At 39.6% G+C, this 17,054-nt stretch overlaps 1 protein-coding gene across 1 annotated transcript; it reads right to left on the reverse strand.

Annotated features, from left to right (window-relative positions):
* Positions 1-39: 39 nt before the first annotated feature.
* Positions 40-16,954, reverse strand: ptpn2b (protein tyrosine phosphatase non-receptor type 2b). Its single transcript, XM_037093568.1, has 10 exons — positions 16,743-16,954; positions 16,187-16,277; positions 15,967-16,067; positions 12,936-13,034; positions 10,732-10,869; positions 9,932-10,141; positions 9,066-9,227; positions 6,350-6,558; positions 6,056-6,151; positions 40-937 (listed from the first exon to the last, which is right to left on the reverse strand). The coding sequence occupies exons 1-10, from the start codon at positions 16,797-16,799 to the stop codon at positions 916-918; spliced, it is 1,185 nt and encodes a 394-aa protein (XP_036949463.1). The 5' UTR covers positions 16,800-16,954; the 3' UTR covers positions 40-915.
* Positions 16,955-17,054: the final 100 nt, after the last annotated feature.

Raw genomic sequence — 17,054 nt, forward strand, 5'->3', positions numbered from 1 at the left:
AGGTTTGTGGTGAAGTAATTAGAGAAGAGTGCAGACAGGTTGTTATTTAAACTAGATAATACCAGTTTTATTTGTAGGTAACACTCTAAGAGAAAGAGAAACTTAAGACAAATTCATTTCAAAAGGAGAACAAAGTCGTCAAATCAGCTTTTCTACTGTATTCAAATCTGTAACATTGTCGTTCCTCCTCCTTTTTTTCTTTCACAAGCAAAAATATCTTTTTTTTCTTTACACATCTTTTTGTTAAAAAGAACGCTATGTACATCATGGAAACATTACTTGCCACTGCATTTCTGATGAGGGAGGAGGCAGTGTTTTTTTTGTATTATTTAACCAACCCCCCGTCGCTGTGAAAAACTTCAAGTAATCTCTTTATAAAAAATAGAACATTTTTATTTTCCCCTCTGAAAAAAAGATTTTTTTTTCTCTAAAAATACACATATGAACAGCATTACAAATTGGCAATGCATAGCCTCAAATATCAGTCTTGATTTCATAGAAGCAAAGAAAAGCGTAATGGATTGACATAGCTGCAAACAATAATAATAATAATATTAAAGCAAAAAAAGAGAAAGATTCTGTGACTCCAGGCTGTGGTTGAGCTGTGACCCGTGGATAAAGCGCTGGTGTGTTTCTCTTTTCAAATGTGCTCTCTTCCAAGAATGTCGAAGTGTCTGCTGTAAACAGTTTGGAGAGGGTGAGGTGACACGGAGGACGACTGAGGCGTGTATGGGAGTGACATGCTGCTAACAGGAAGATGAAGAAGAGGGGGGACAACAAAATGATTTAAAAAAAAAAAAAGTCATAGAGAAGAGAGGAGAGGAAGATGGACAGAGGTTGGGAGAGAGCTGGAGTTCCCTGCCGATGTTGGCTTTGATGCCAGAGCTGTCGGTGCGTGGCCGCAGGTGGAGGTGGTTAGCAGTCGCTGGTTTTCGCCCTGTCGCGAGACAAAAAGGTGTTTAAAGAGGTTGAACTCAACAAGCTTTTTTCAACCAGAGTGTCAGTGAAGCTCAGTGATCACAGGAGCTCATGCCACAAAATCAAGTTAGTGACATCAAGCTTGTTTAAAAGGGACATTTCACCCATCAATCAAAAATGCATACAGATGCTTGTTCTGGTGTGAGTTGCCGAGTTTTTAGAGAAAACGACCATGGAGCTGTCTGCCCTCTCTCCACATGAAATGGAACTAGATGGGATTCAGCTTGTGATGATAAAAGAGCCAAAATGATCCATTTGAAAAATTCAACAGCAGTGTCTCTTTCCAGAAATCATCAGCTGTTTTTTTCAAGATCATCTATAAACCTTGTTGTGAGGCAAAAGAGTGGCTTGTGCCTTTGACAAAACAGTATGTAATCATCATGGCGTCCTCCTCGGCTGAACTCTAATCTCAGCCAGTTTGGATAGCTAAGTTATCTCGCCTCTTTTAGTTGACCATGCCTCTTGCCTCATGCTTCCCACTTAGTCCTATTTTACCATTTCATCGTGTTATTTTTCAGCTGTTTCGAGTGTTTTGTCAAGTAACAGCTGCTTAAAAAAAAAAACCTAAATAACAGGGGTCTTTTATTGTAAAGAATTTGCAGCAAATGAAACATGCTTGTCATTTAATTAGCCAAGCTTTGTATGTGGAAATGTGGTGAGAGGAAGACTATTTACAGCTGCTCCGTTGACCGTTGATGTGCTGAGTCAAAGTAGTATGTGTAGGTGCTTGTTTCCTTCAAGGTCTGTAAATGATCTTGAGGAACGAGGTCGTGTTTTGTGGAAAGAGACACTTCTGTTGAGTAAGGTAAAAGTTAAAGCAAGACTGCCATCAAGTTTCACCACATTGACGAGAAGCCAGACATCTCTATGGCCGATCTCTCAAAAATTTGGTACCTCAGAGTAAAACAATCTACAATTGATGATCAGCACTACAGATAAGAGGAAAAAAAATGTGTTTTTAAAAGTAGGGGGAACTGTCCTTTTAAGTTTACAAGAATCCTAAGTTTGCTCAACTACAAGCAGCAGCTGTGGCATGACGCAGTGTGTCCTCTCCTGATAACATTAGATTGATTATCAATGCAAAGCAGCCGTCTTGTTTAATAAGCAACATGTCACACTGTTTAGATGCTCTTAGCCATTAGTGTCACACATTCAAGAAAATGTCCATGGAGTTATTGCAGAGCATCAAAACAAATCATTAAAGTTGATTATCTGTGAGGTTAACTAATAAGACTCATCCCTGATTTTTATTCACTGATTAATCAGTTATCAAGTAAAAACGCAGGATATGCTCCAATGGATTTTATGGTTTGTTTTAGTTTTTAGTTTTGTTTATTTTTTTCCCGATTGACAGTGTAAGTTGAGTATGTATGTGTTTTGGTCTGTTGCTCGGACAAAAAAAGGCTTTCAAAAGATGTAATCTTCAGTTCTGGGAACTTGAGATGACAACTGTAAGCTTTTCTCTGGCTGTTCAAAATAAGCCAGCGGAAAGGTTATGCAGACAAGAAAATCTGCCGAATCCAGCGTGGGTGATGCTGCACAGCTGTCTGGCTTCAGATGTAGTGAAAACATCTGTCTCCGTTGTTCCATTGAATGCTAAAACCTGCTAATATCATGTTTATTTAACATAAATATTATATTTACTTTGTAAAAAGTTGAAATGACTAGTGCTTGATTGATAGAAAATTAACAGCAACTATTTTGATAATCAAATAGTTGTTAAAGCTCTTTCCAATGCAAGAAATACACAAGGTTCTTTTGTTACAGCCTCTTAATTTGAAGGATTCAAACATATTTTAATGCTATGGTAAACTGACTGTTTGTGAGCTTTGAACTGGCAACAATACATTTAAACAACTGGCTTTAGCAGTTTTGCTATTTCCAATCTATAGACCAAATGGATTAATTCGACAGATAAATCAACTGAAATTATCCGTAGTTGCAGCCCTAAATATCTAGTTTGATAAACTACAGCAGGAGCCAACAAAATGAAATTTTTGTTCAATGGTCCCCCAGCTTTTTAAATCAACAAAGACCCTCCTAGACCTGACCAGAAATCTCCTGATGAATTTCTGAAATCCAAACTTCAAGGACAAAACACGATTGATGCAGTTACAGACAATAGAGTAGGAACACGGCCATGCTAAAGTCCAAGAGAAATGTAAAGACCTTTTGGAACAACCGCAGCAAAACTACAGGAACATGCAGCAGACCTCTAGCAGCCCAGCAACTCATTTCATGTGATGGCCTGACAGCAGTGTTGCCAGATGGGAAAGGTTGCAGTGTCACACCAAAGGCTTAAAAGGATCATATTTTCAGGGGAAAATTATCGAAAGGGAGCTATAACCATGACTACTAGCTTTTAATGCGTCATTTTACGCAAAACATGATTGCTTTACATGAGTGTTGAGCTGCAGGAGAGCAGCAGCCCAATGACTCACAATCACTGTCAGAGCCTACACCAAGAGTGATTGGCTAGCAAGAGGTCACATGAGACGAAGGATCAATATTTTGCCATCCTGCTCATGTCAAGGAAAAGTGGAAGGAAGGGTCATTACACCACAGAATTTTGCTTTTGTGCCAGACTGGTGTCAGCTGTATTGAAGCGTATGGGAAAATGCACATAGTAGCACACTATAAAATCCAATATTTCTACATCATATGACTTCTGATGAAAAAATGCCTGCAGAAAATGAAAGAACACACTTCCACGAGTAGATCAAACCACAGATTTGTGTTTCCAAATGACTGACAGGGTTGATAAAATCATGACCGAATGGGGAAGTTCTGACCAAATACTGCTGATGACATGGCAGTAACCCTGTGAACAGAAGCGCTCCCAAACAAAAAGCACATAAATGTGTCAATTCATTTTTTTCTTCTTTTTTTTTTTTTTTAAATCAGTCATTAACCTACACTCTGAGGTTTCTTAATTTATTTTCTGGTGGCATTTCTTCATGAGTAGTCATACAACATAGATAGGTTGGCTTTTGGTGCATTTATCCAAAGACTTCAGTACAGCTGAGACCAAAGTCTGGCACCAAAACAGGAAAAGAAATAATGACCTTCTTACTTTTTGAATAGTCTAGACTAAAACCAACTACTAATGAAAGCTTTGCAAAATGGGCAAATTTTCATACGTTACAGCTTTTTGGCATCATACGGAGAGGCGGACAGCCTTAATCAGGAAAATAATGTATTCTTTTTCTTTAAAAATAATGTATTCTTTATAGTGTATTACTTGACTTACTTTGTTTTTTTAAAAAAAGGGACCATCACAGCCACCTAACTTGTCAACAAAAAAAGTCACCCTTTCATGTGTGAAGAGGCGGTTTAGTGAAGTGAAAACTACAGCGGTTGCCGGTTTGCACAATAACATCTGACGAGATTAAACAGAGAGAGAGAGAAAAAAAAAAAAGATGCCACCGAATTTGAATCTTTGATGCACAGTAGAAATTAGCACCTTGCAAAATTACAACTCAACCTGACATTTCGGAGCTTCGACGACCAGAAACCGCAGATGTACACACATACACGCGCCGCACACACACACACACACACACACACACACACACCATGCTTGAGTGCAGCCAAACTTAACACAACTCCAAAACCACAGGAGCCAAGCAAATTATGAAAACAAGAACAAAACCTCAAGAGAAACAAAAACACACACCGCACACACAGGAACACACACACACACACACACACACACACGCACACACACCTCCATGTACAAGAGTGGGCGTTCTTTTTAAAAGCTGCGGGTAAACTTCGTCCTCTAAATGTGCTCTTCCTGGCAGTTGTCGCTGTCGCAGAGGGGGGTAACGATACACTGCTGGACAGGCCAGCTCTTGTCATGTGCAGCAAATGCAGCCCAAACTGTCCGAGAAGAACCACAACAGCAGAGTGAGACCGCGTCACAAATGGTGCAGTTTGGGCCGATTTTACTGGAACAACACTGACATGTCACACAACAAAGGAAGGCTTCTCAGAAATGACTTAGTGAGCTGTTTTTGGAGGTGCACAGTCATCAGAAACAAGTGCTCGATCAGGTCTAACCCTCCTGCCGGGTATGTCAGCAAGACTGGTGATTTCACACGACTGAGAATGTAGTATAAATTAGAAATAGAAAAGAAAAAACGAGGCCTCAGCTGTGCTTAAAGTCTGACTATTAGGAGGTTGAGTCATATACTGGGAAAGCCTGCCTGGATTCCCTGTGGCGTTAAAAAGAAAGTGACTCATATCTTTTCTTCTTTGGCATCTCTTCGGCGTCACAAGAATTGTGCAGTATAAATGATGCCTTTCTGTTTTGTCTATGGGAAACCATAAAAAAAAAAAAAATGACATCATCTCCAATTATGGAACAATGGCTTGTTTTCTTAAAATGACTGATTCTTAAAATCTGATCACACTTGGCAGTACAAATTACAGAAAATGCCAAATTGGTGTTTTCACTGTGCATGACAAATCATCTGAAAGGTAAGAACTTGTGATTTGTGTATGTGATGGGAAAATTCCTTTTCATTATGGGTTGATGAATTTTTAACCATTTTGTTGAATATGATTTCTTAAAAACATTTATCTAACTTGCTTCATGTGACTGATATCTTATGCAAATGCATGAACACCTAACCTCTGCCCTATATGATTGTAATAGAGTCACGAACCAGCCAAAACTCAGATAGAAAGTCGCCTTCTTGTCTCATGTTTTATGTCTAATAATTTTATGCTTCGCACAGAGTCCCAGGTCATGCATCATGAAGTTTTAACTTCATGTCTTGTGTCGATGAGAAGCCTGTCTGATTGGGACAGTCGTATGTACCTATGTGTATAGCTTAATCACTGCTGGCGCTGAGAGTACTAGTCTCTTCCCCTGACCTTGTTGTTATCTGTGTATAAATTGTGAACACTCCTTTACTCTGGGCTCATTTTGCTCTGCTCATGAATTTGGCTGCGTGGTGGGTCCATCCGCGGATGGTTGGATTAAACTTACAGAAAAGACAGATCTGACTTACTCTTTTATTGACAGAAATTTCCACCACATGTACGAATAATAAGATGTGGTCGCAGTCACCTTTTTCTCTTCTTCTCTGAGTCATTTGTCCTGGGCTTGCTTTGGGACGTCTTGGCTGTGCCTGATTTGGAGATGCTGTCTTCTCTGCGTCGTTTGCTGCAAATAAAGAAGGAATCAGCTGTGAAAAAAAGAACTTTCCCCATCACTAATACTCTGCATGATTTATGTTACCTTCCTCATTCGGAAACGTATAATTTTGTGTTTCACTGTAACCTATCCAGATAATTTATCCACTGATTATGACAATGGCCAACAAATGGTGCATGTTCCTTTTATCAGTCTGAGTGTACTGACTGTGTTGTGCTGCCGTCCAGCTCCTGTTCCTTGCAGGGAGACTGTGCTGGTACTTTGCCATCCTGTCTGTAGTCTCCTCCTTCCTCCAGCTGACCTCCCCGTTGGATGCCGTTGCATTTCTCCGTCGGACACCTGGCCTGAGGCTGAGCTGAAGGGGGAGACTCTGAAGTCGGCTCTTGGTCTTCCCTGGACAGCTCCCGCCACCGGTTCTAAGTGAAGAAGGATGACAGTAAACAAAAGAATTTGAGAGCAATTTAATTACAGTTTAAAATGTGGCTGCCATACCATACCATCAAAGCAGCCTATAATTGGCAATTTTGTTTGTAAAGTTATAGAATGAAATAATTTCTTTTCCAATCCAATACCAAGTAAAACACAAACTGCTATCAATGATATCCATACAATACCCACACTTTGTGCAAAAGCTTTATAAAACAGCCCAGGCAGACGTGAATAACTTTCCCACTGTCAGTGACGGTGATAAAAAAATTTTTCCTACGGCTACACTCTCTCTCTCTGTTCTGGGAAAATGTCTGCCACGTCCTCAGGATTCAGTGAATGAAGTCTGTCTCACCCTTGCAGCACCTTTCTTCTCCTCACATGATAGTGTTTGCGGTCAACCATCATCAATGTCAACTCTCCCTAGGCAGCTGTAGAGCTGTAGTTCGCATATGACTATGACAGTTGGAAGGAGAGGTAGTTTTGTATAAACTAGATATTATTTAGACTAGACCCGGGTGTTAGTGTAGTTTCCTTCGACTGTGTCTCTGTTGATTATAAAATACACATTTACCTCAAATTACTTGAGTTTAGGTGTTGATCTTATAACGTGGAAACAAACTAAATTATTTGGGATCAGAGGTGTCAATACTTATGCGTCGATTTGAACACCACTCACAAAAGGGAGTGGTTGGGTCATTTCCAACCCGTCATAAGGTTCGATTTGGCTCACCTGATTTTTCTAGCAAAAGAATTACCTAAAAAATTTAGAATATGAATTGCTGCTCTGTGCTGTTTTTTGTGTGGTAAAATGCTTTAATTATTATTTTTTTTTATCAATTAATTATTAACAATTACTTTTCATAATCTGAGAACGACAGGCAGTTACACATCCTCACAATCTGTTTTAGTCCATTTGGATGCCATGTAAATGTGCACTTGTTTACTTCTGTCTGCCATTTAGCACCCTTCACAGAAAAAAAATAAACAAACTTCAGTCAATCTTTAACAGTGTAAACCCTTGTCTCATAAAACTTAACTACATATTGTAGTGGCAAATATAAACAGGGTCATGATCATGCATATAAATTGATTTGAGAATACACCTTGCAGTTCTGTATTAACAGGGAATTTGAGCCTGATGTAAGACCAAGGTTTGATGCTCTCTTTATAATAAAAAGGCTGCAGTGGGGGAGCAGCAGGTGCAGCTACAGCTCACCCAAGGTCACAGATAGGGGCCTGGGTGAGACACTTTGTAGGCCTTAAGGAAGTCAGACAAAAATGAGAATAGTAAGATGACAGTCTCGCGTGATCATGACGAGGGGGGTGGTCCAGGAGGGCACTGGTGACCTTGACCCCGAGTATAAAAGAGGGTGATCGGGGGAGATTTCTCAGTTGCCCCGGGGTACCTCATGGATTTATAACTTTTCTCTTGGAATAAACACCTTTTTGGACTGAAGACTTGCTGCCTCACCTCTGATTTGGACTTAGTCTCTGAGCTGTCTTGTCTCTAATTTGGACTTAGTCTCTGAGCTGTCTTGCCTCTGGTTTTGGACTTAGTCTCAGAGCCGTTTCTCCTCAGATTTGGACTTTAACTTTTGAGCGGAGTCACAGGGTCTGATAGTGGAATAATTGGACGGATAAGGAAGGAAGTCTCCCACTACATTATCTTTCTAACACACCCCTCTATCATTCTCCTGTATCATTTCCTCTCTGTAGGGCTAGGAAACTTTTTTCATTATGACATCTTTTTCGACTGGTTCATTCCTTCCTTTTGATTAACATGAAGCTAGTTTATCACCGATGCGACTGGAGGCCTGGTCAGATGGGTCTGCTGATAAGTGAGGAGATCTACAGGAACCTCCTGGCATTGAAACTAATTTGTGAATCAAATGGATTGAGCCTTGTAATTTCCCTAATGCGAGCACATAAAACAAAATACTCCACATGATGCTGTCTTGCTGATCATCCTTTAGGCTGCATGGCATTTTGAATTAGATTTAGACAATTGTTCCCACTGTGGCTGTCTTGCTAACCAACTTCTATTCCACTTAATTTCCAGTATGCATGTGAAGAATGCGAGTATGTGAAAAGGCCTCAAGAAACTCAAACAAAATAAGATAATAACTATAATATTTATGGTATATTTATTCTAGTCCAACTGCTGACTTTTTACACCACTCTGCTTTAACAGTTTGACAAAATCTCTGAATAGCTGAGGGATGTTATGAAGTTGCTTTTAGCGAGTTTCTTCAAGCGTCGTGTTCCTCCTTACATGATAAATTCAGGCTTCCCTATGTAAACAGAAATCCAACACCATCTATCTTTTGACTCAATTTTAATCTTTTTCAGAAGAACTGATTCCTACTGGACCATTGTGCTGAAATACGGTCTCAGGGTTCCTACGAAAACAAGAGATGAAATGGAAAAGAAAAGGTGCTGCGCAAGGAAGTATAGAATAAGTGAATTGGTAACAGTGTGAGCGTGGTGCGAGTACCTGTACAGAGGCGTCTCCCTTGATGTACTTGGATCCTTCAAGCACAGCTAAGTAGGAGAAGCGCAGCTGGTCAGGGGTCTGAATCAGACCCATGCGGTACTTCCTCATGTCCAACAGGATGCTTTTGATGTCCACTGATGACGGGTCTTTCCGCTTGTCCATCTGAACAGGACAGCATTGTCAAAATAAGCTAAACTAACCAGAATGAAGCCCTGCTCTCGTGATTTCTGTTGACTCATTCCTCGACCGTGTTTGGAAGGGACACGCATTCTTACATATTTACACACTACCAGTCTATGACAGAGAGTCAAGCAGCAGCTGTGGGATTAAATGCAGCAGCTGACCTTTTCTGGTTTATCTACCTCCACATAATCATGTTTTCATGTTCCCCAGCATGCCAAGAGAACAACGGTGCCTTTCAGCTGTGGGTTCTACGTAACCACATAAAAGCTAGTTTCATGTTTTAGTTGTAGGCGTGTTTCTTCAGTGTTTTTTTTTTTCTCGTCTAACTCTGTACAGAACCAGGAATCAGTCAGAACATACAGGTTGTCTACAGGTACCAGACACTCGTTAACCAAATTTGGACAAGTCATCTTTGAATCATTCAAGCATTGAAGGTAGGTATACGCTGCATGTAAACTCCTGAAGTGGAAGGTCTTATGTAGGAATATGGTTTTTAGAGTGAGTTGGGTTAATCCACATTTCACAACAGGAAAGTATAATGTCAAAGGACAGTTTTTTGCCACAATCTATATATTCTGACCATTTCTTATCACCATTTTATAGCTGACTGATCTAGAAAACCTGAAGAACAAATTTGTTTGAGAAAACTGAGTAAAAACATCAAAAAAGAAGGCAGGACTTACCAGGACCACACATGTGTCAACTAAAGAAAACGTCCCTGAGCGTCCGATTCCAGCACTACAGTGCACCACAGCCGGCCCGTGATCCACCCCCAAAGCTCCTGACTCACGCACTTTGAAGAGGAAGTTTAGGAAGGATGCCGGGGACTCTGGGACACCAAAATCAGGCCACGTGGTGTAATGAAAATGGTAGATCTCTCTTTTCTCTCCAGTCTGTGAAAAGCAGACAAACAGAGAACTCATTAGCAGGCGAAGAAACAAACAATCATGTATTTCCTGGCAGTGAGCCCGTCAATGCTGCATGTTTGAGGTGACAAGCTTATTTCAGATGTTTTGGGCAGCTGAAGTATCCCACTCTAGTTTCAATTCATGCAATAAAGCTGGTTCTAGAAAGTGGGTGGTCAAAAATAGTAAATCAAGATTTGTGTGCAGTTGTTTCTCAGTCTTGTGATCAGATTTGCCATTCATTTCGGTTATTGATATTTCACATTTTGTATTAAAAAACAGATGCAAATCAGATTGTAAAATGAGCATTGTATTTTTAGCATATTTTGGGGTGTTTTAAACACTGACATTTGCATTTTCTCTACCCCTACACATTAGAAAACCCTTGTGTGGCAAAAGAACACTAAAACATTTTCAAAATGTCCAAAAGTTTGTTAATGATGTTTTCAGCTTTAAGAAACCTCAAACAACAATGGCCTGTGTCATACATTTAAGTGTAACAACCTTTAAACATTTCACTTCTCCTTCACCATCTTTCACTGAGAATTCCCCTTGTGGTAAATAATATTTCAGCCTACACTAATATTCAGCAGCTCCAACACCCGGGTGGTATAGTATGACTTGGTGTCTTCTGACAACAGCGTGACCAAGAAACGCGTGTCTCTGAAGGCCATCTCCCTCTCCTCAGCTATGGGCCAATACTGGGCACACTTTTCCTGTAGGAGAGGGAAAAAAGGAAAAAAAAACCATGGTAAGAGACACCAAGTGAGTTCAACATCTGACAGTGAAACACACCTGATAAAAAACAGATGCTGGCTGCTTGAGATGAAGCAGCTGACGACTAACGGGAGGACAGTTTGATCCTATGTATTTAGAGGGAAGCTGGGTAATAAATGAAGTTATGCGCTCAATGTTTTTTCTATGTCTTCTCTCTACAAACGCCTGCACCTTATCATACAGCACATGTTACACTTCATTGATACTTTCACAAACTACAAATACAAATCATCACTGTGTTGCTTTTCAATTAACATACAACTACTCTCCATTTTGTGATGCAAGACATATCATATATTGTTGAATCTTTAGCTGTCTAATTAAGGTCACCTTTTTTATTGTGTCACGTGGCACATTTAATTTTTAACAGGAGTTATAAGCTTTGCGAATTTTTGTATGGATAATGTTCATGGTTGTAGATGTATAAAGGTATACCATGATATGAGAATTGGAGATTATCTTGCAGTATACACTTGCTTATCTTTAGTATTGAATTTTACTGTATATAAAAAGAAAAGAACTACAGTTCCTATGACTAACTATATGTTGCTTTTTATTCATTTGTTTTCTTATGTGAAGCACTTCTTTTTTGAAAGGTGTTACTAGATTATTACTGGGACAGATTCAGGAATGTTTTTCACTTCACTTCGTAACACATATTCACACAATAATGCTTGGATCTTGAAAAAAAAAAAAGCAGGCTGGTATCTATGAGTGAGGGATCCTAAAACGGTTTTAAATCCTCATGTCAACGGGCGTTCAACAAAGTATTTCACAAAATGTTGACATACTTTTGCTGGGTAACATCTCAAAACATTCACCTGTTATCTAATTCTGCATTTGTGAATGACTTGAATAGTTACAATCCATAATTACGCAAAGGAATTTGATAATGTATTTTTGATAGTGGAACACATTTTTGTTAATTTCTGTGAGAATAATGCGTGCACGGATCATGATGACAAAAATCTGGTTTATTTAGGTTGCTGGTATCTATGAGTGAGTGATCCTAGATGTGGTACTCTTACATTAGGCTTAAGCAGTTATGGGTTGTTAAAAACAACAGGGCTATGGAGTCTGATATTGGATTAGGCTCAGAAGAATTAAAAGGGGAATGCTGGGCCTTGGTGGAGGTAAGCATTCCACTCAGTCTTTTGTTTTGATTTGTTTTGTGAAGCACCTTAGCTGCACCTCTTGTTAGAAATTCCAAAACAATTCTTGATCTCGTTTATTGAAGTACTAATGTTTTATTTTGGGTTAGGGTTAGAAAGTCATTTGTCAGTACTGCAGTAAAATATGTGTAATACATACTACGATCAACATCTAATCGTACAGTGTTTTCTTAGTAAACGGACAATGGGCAGGACAACTGAGGATGAGTCTATTATGTAACCTTCCCTGTGGAGGATTGGAGTACTGGCCTACATAGAAGATCCTTGTGAGGTTAACGATATCTGTGGAATGTAGGTGCTTTTTATCTCCCATTTCCAAAAAACAGCCAGTGAGTGAATCTCATGACCAAGCAAGATCCACTTCAGCTGCTTTACTAAGAAAGAGAGACAACACAGCTGTGCTGAGTGAGAGAGCCTGTGTGTGTGTGTGTGTGTGTGTGTGTGTGTGTGTGTGTGTGTGTGTGTGTTTAATCGGCACATCACAGGATCACTGGATTTAGAAGACGTGAGAGGTTGGGCTACATCCCAGTTCTCCTCACACAACTGTGAACCCGCTGTCAAAACACTGAATTCCCGTTATCCTGCTGGCAGGAGAGCGAAGCTTCACAGTGAACCATTTACCAGAAAATCGAAAGCAATTCATGAAGTAATGTTAATTATTTCACACTGTTAGCAAGCTGCAAACTAAGTGTGTGCTGCTGTCTTTCTGTGGTCTATTTAGAATTTCTGCACTTTGTGTGTGGGTGTGCGCAGCAGGCAAATGGCAGATGTCAAACCAGACAAGCTGCTTTTCTTTTGATTACATTACATCGACCTGATATCTGTGTACTCACCGAGCCTTTCTCGATGACTCGGTTGAGCATGATGACCGCCTTTGTCTTCTGCTCCCAGACCATGAGCCAAAAGTGGCCACAGGTGTTCCTGAGGGGGCCCTGCAGACAGCAAACACACACACATGCAAACACACTTTGATCAGTTACATGGCAGAAGTCCAGCCAGGGGAGTGGGAAGTCATTTACCCTGGACAAAAACATTGGATCCACTGAATACATCAGCTAAGTAACTGGGTGATGACTGTCTTCATTAATGTGACAACTGCAGTATGCAAATGAGATTTGCAGAACGATAACAAGACAATATTTAAAAAAGGTCAAGCCTGCTAAAGGTTATGATGTGGTTGAGTTGAGAAAGCTGCATTCTGTAGGGTGAAAAATCTTGAAATGTCAAATGGGTATCAATTAAGGTATAAACAAAGGCGGACTGTCAGCAAGTTTTTCATCATATGCAAAAGATCATCACCATACAGCATAATACCAGACTGTCTGATGTCAAGTAAGTCAGGATGCAAATGACTTCAGGCCTGTCAAATGGTTGCAGACAAAACTGGTGTACATTTGTTTATGGGTCCATTTATTTTCAGGATACCCAATGTTTACACAAAACATTTCCTAGATTTTTTTTTTTTTTTGAACTTTTTAAAACATTTTCTTATATGTTTCTCTCTGTCTCTGATCAGTTTTGAACTGAATGTCTTTGGGCTCATTAGAGAATGTCATCTTGGGCTTTGGGAAACGCTGATTGACATTTGTAACTATTTTCATTTTATAGACCAAATAACTGAAATGACTGATGAAAAAAATTAACAGATTAACCGACAGTGAAAAATACTTGATTTCTGCAGCCCTGTTTGGCGCAAACTACGTCCTCATGTTGTTAGGCTTCCAACAAAGTATGTCACGAAAGCCTCAGGTACTTTTGCTAGATAACATCCCCCAAAACGTTTGCCTGTTGTCTAATTCTGGGTTCTTTAAATTACTTAGTATAGCTACAATTAACAATTAACCAAAGAAAATGTATCATTCTTGTCATGTTGCATTAAGCAACTCTCTGTTCACTGAAAACTGCTTTGGTTAATCAAAAGCCACAGTGAGCAATATGATTTGATGAACAAGACTCTGTTTTATCGGCCCTTTCTGTAGTCATGGGAGTCTGGACAGAAACATCACATGAGAAAGTTACGTGGCTATTTGTCCTTTCAGTTCCTGAGGGGGCGAGAGAATTCACAGGTGTGTGGGTTGGAGATGCCCCTGTGTTGGTGTTCTGCTTAAGAACCGATATTGATAACATTGACTATACAAATTCTGTCCAATCCCAGACCCTGAACCTCAATGACACATTTTAAACAGTGGCAACCTTAATAACCCTTACCCGATTTAGTGCCACCTTCTATTAATAAAACTCTTATCTTCCACTCGTTGCTACGTCAGTGGAATTACAGAAGCAGTGGTGCTGTGTCTGATCTGATGCAAACATCGTACATTATGTTCAACAAAAGACATGATTTCATGTGACCGGTGCTGTTGTGCACTGTTTCCAGATTGGTTTTGATACCTTCTAGTCTGATAACTGCTCAAAATCTGCCCAAATTTAAAAGAAAAATGCCCAAATATTATCTTCAATAAACCATGCAAATAAATGCATAAAAAATAGCAAGAGTATTGATGTTCATCATCATTTTTCAATATGACAACTCCAAGTGTTGACAGGTGTTGACACTGTTTTCCATTTCAGCTCTCTGCCTTGAAATTCAAGGAAAAAGGTAAAGGGACAGTTTAAATAAAAATACAATAAAAGTTTGTATCTAAACTGTAAAACTGTAACAGGGCTCGACAGTAACCTGACATCCCCACAAATACACACACATATGGATAAAGGTAGATAGAATGAAAGAGAGAAGGAGGGGAGTATGCAAACAATTCGATGCTATCAAAAGGCCAAACAATTAATGACGTCATAGCGTTGCAGGCATAGAGGGTTCTGTTATCTGCAAAAACACTGCACCTCGTGTGTGTTACTTAGATGTATGTGAGTGGTTGGTATTGACGGCAACTCATGTGCCCCATCAGCTGAATACATAAAGACAATGCACATTTTGTGCTTGGTTACCCACCCAATCAACTTTTACAGCAAACAGACACAAGTTATCTGATAACACCGACTAACAGACTAAACTGCTGTTTCAGGGTTAAGCTATGGCAAGAATTTTCATAAATTAGAATTTATGGTGCAGTTATGTAAGTTTTATTATGCTATTTATATTGAAACTTTTGTTGTTAGTTTAGCAGTGAACTGCTTTAGAGCCTAAATAATTACTTAATAATTGGTAAATTGACAGAAAATTAATCTGCAACTAATTTGAGTAGGGGACGACCATTTTTTTTTTTTTTTAAGAGGACAGACTATCAGTAACTTAGGAGGCCAATAACCAAAATTTGGAACCAATATATGTTTAAAGGAGGAAAAAAAAATGTTAATTTTAGTCTCCAGGTTAAGAATAGTTACTGACGGTAGGCAAGTACAATTTCCTCAAGAACTCTATCAGTGTACAATTTTGAAGCACACTGCTTCAGTGTTTCGATTTTTTAAAACTAATACTTCGATTCCAATCAATTTCGTTGATTACTTTGGGGTACTATTGGTAACTGTTGCTCGGCTTATTTCTTGTGCCATCAGATAGTGTTGTGGACTTGGAGACCACAAACAGAGAACGGATGTTGCATCAGAGGCAACGGACAACAGATCAGACACACATACACATACACATACACACACACACACACACACACACACACACAAAAACACGACTGATAATTAGAATAAAAATTCTGAATAATTTTGAGGGATTGCTTGTTTAGGTCATTTTAAAGAGAAGTGACAAACATATGTGGATCAAGCTGGTAAGTGGAGGACAAACAGCCTTTTAGAGAATGATTTTATGATATTTTATAGATAAGACAATCAATTAACCCAAAAGATGACAGGCGATAGATGTGATTGTTAATACTGGAAAAGCCTTGAATTTACCTGAGTCAATATGTAGCTTCTTTGGGCTTCCTCCATGACCACCAGACTGGCATTGATGTAGTCATTTTCTGTGTTCTCCAGCTTCACTCGACTGTGATCAACTGCAGGCAGGACAAGAGACAGCTTAATTAGGAATCTGTTGTGCACTGACATCCTTACTCAGAGGTTAAGAGGACACCACACGCTGTAATCACTTTGGACTTTTCACATGTTCACCTACATGGACTGACATCTCTGTACCGGTTTCTGTTACGATTCTCCGGATACTTTGCCACTTTGTAGGAGCACTCGTGCGACTGATTCCTGATTTCCTGGAGACGACAGAAAAAAACAGACTGCTTGAGAAATCAACAGATGCAAAAAAACAAACAAACAAACAAACAAAACCCAAACATAACATCAAATTAAACAGCTACTTTAGGCAACGGGAGCAACACAACTTCTCACAGTAGCATCCTACTGAGAGGGATAAACTCGTGGGGCTGATGTTAGAAAGTGAAAACAGATAAATAGTTATGTAACGGAACTAATCACAGTGAGCTTCAGCCACATGTACAAGCTTATGACACTTATGACGAAGCTTACGGTAACAAACTGAAAATAAAATGAAGACGTGCCAGAACAAAATAATATTAAACAAACTAACGGCGGCGATGAATAACGTTCTTCATAACAGTTACTTGTAGAGCTAGCCGACCTGTTAGCTTGCTAATCTAAATGCGCGCTTGAAATACTATTTATGTTCGCTTCATGCTAGCTATGCTAACAACACTTACCATGTACAGTTTATGCCACCGGCCCTCAGAATCTATGTTTTCAAACTCCTGGTCCATTTTCACCGTGGCAATGCCAGTCTTTTGTAATCAAGGTAAGTGTAATTAGTTGTCCGGCTATCTACCTCATTACTCTACTCGGTCTAGAGACGCTTTTGTGTCAAAGAAATTGTCACTTCCCTACGTTGACGAGCTCGTTGTCTCTCCGCTGCAGTTGACATCTGACTAAAGTCTCATGTGCGCATGCGTCGACATGGGGGTCCTCCACAGGAGCTGTCAAAACCAAAGTCGGCAAAGATATTCAGTGAACCAACG

Source organism: Acanthopagrus latus, chromosome 3 (assembly GCF_904848185.1).
Source record: "Acanthopagrus latus isolate v.2019 chromosome 3, fAcaLat1.1, whole genome shotgun sequence".
NCBI lineage: Eukaryota > Metazoa > Chordata > Actinopteri > Spariformes > Sparidae > Acanthopagrus > Acanthopagrus latus.

Bases quoted from the DNA above. Each gene is read 5' to 3' on its own strand.
- ptpn2b (XM_037093568.1), bottom strand. From the start codon at position 16,799: ATGGACCAGGAGTTTGAAAACATAGATTCTGAGGGCCGGTGGCATAAA. The intron at 10,870-12,935 runs GTGAGTACACAG...CCTCTCCTACAG, and splicing joins GAGTCATCGAGAAAGGCTCG to GAAAAGTGTGCCCAGTATTG. The intron at 9,228-9,931 runs GTAAGTCCTGCC...TGTCCTGTTCAG, and splicing joins TTGACACATGTGTGGTCCTG to ATGGACAAGCGGAAAGACCC.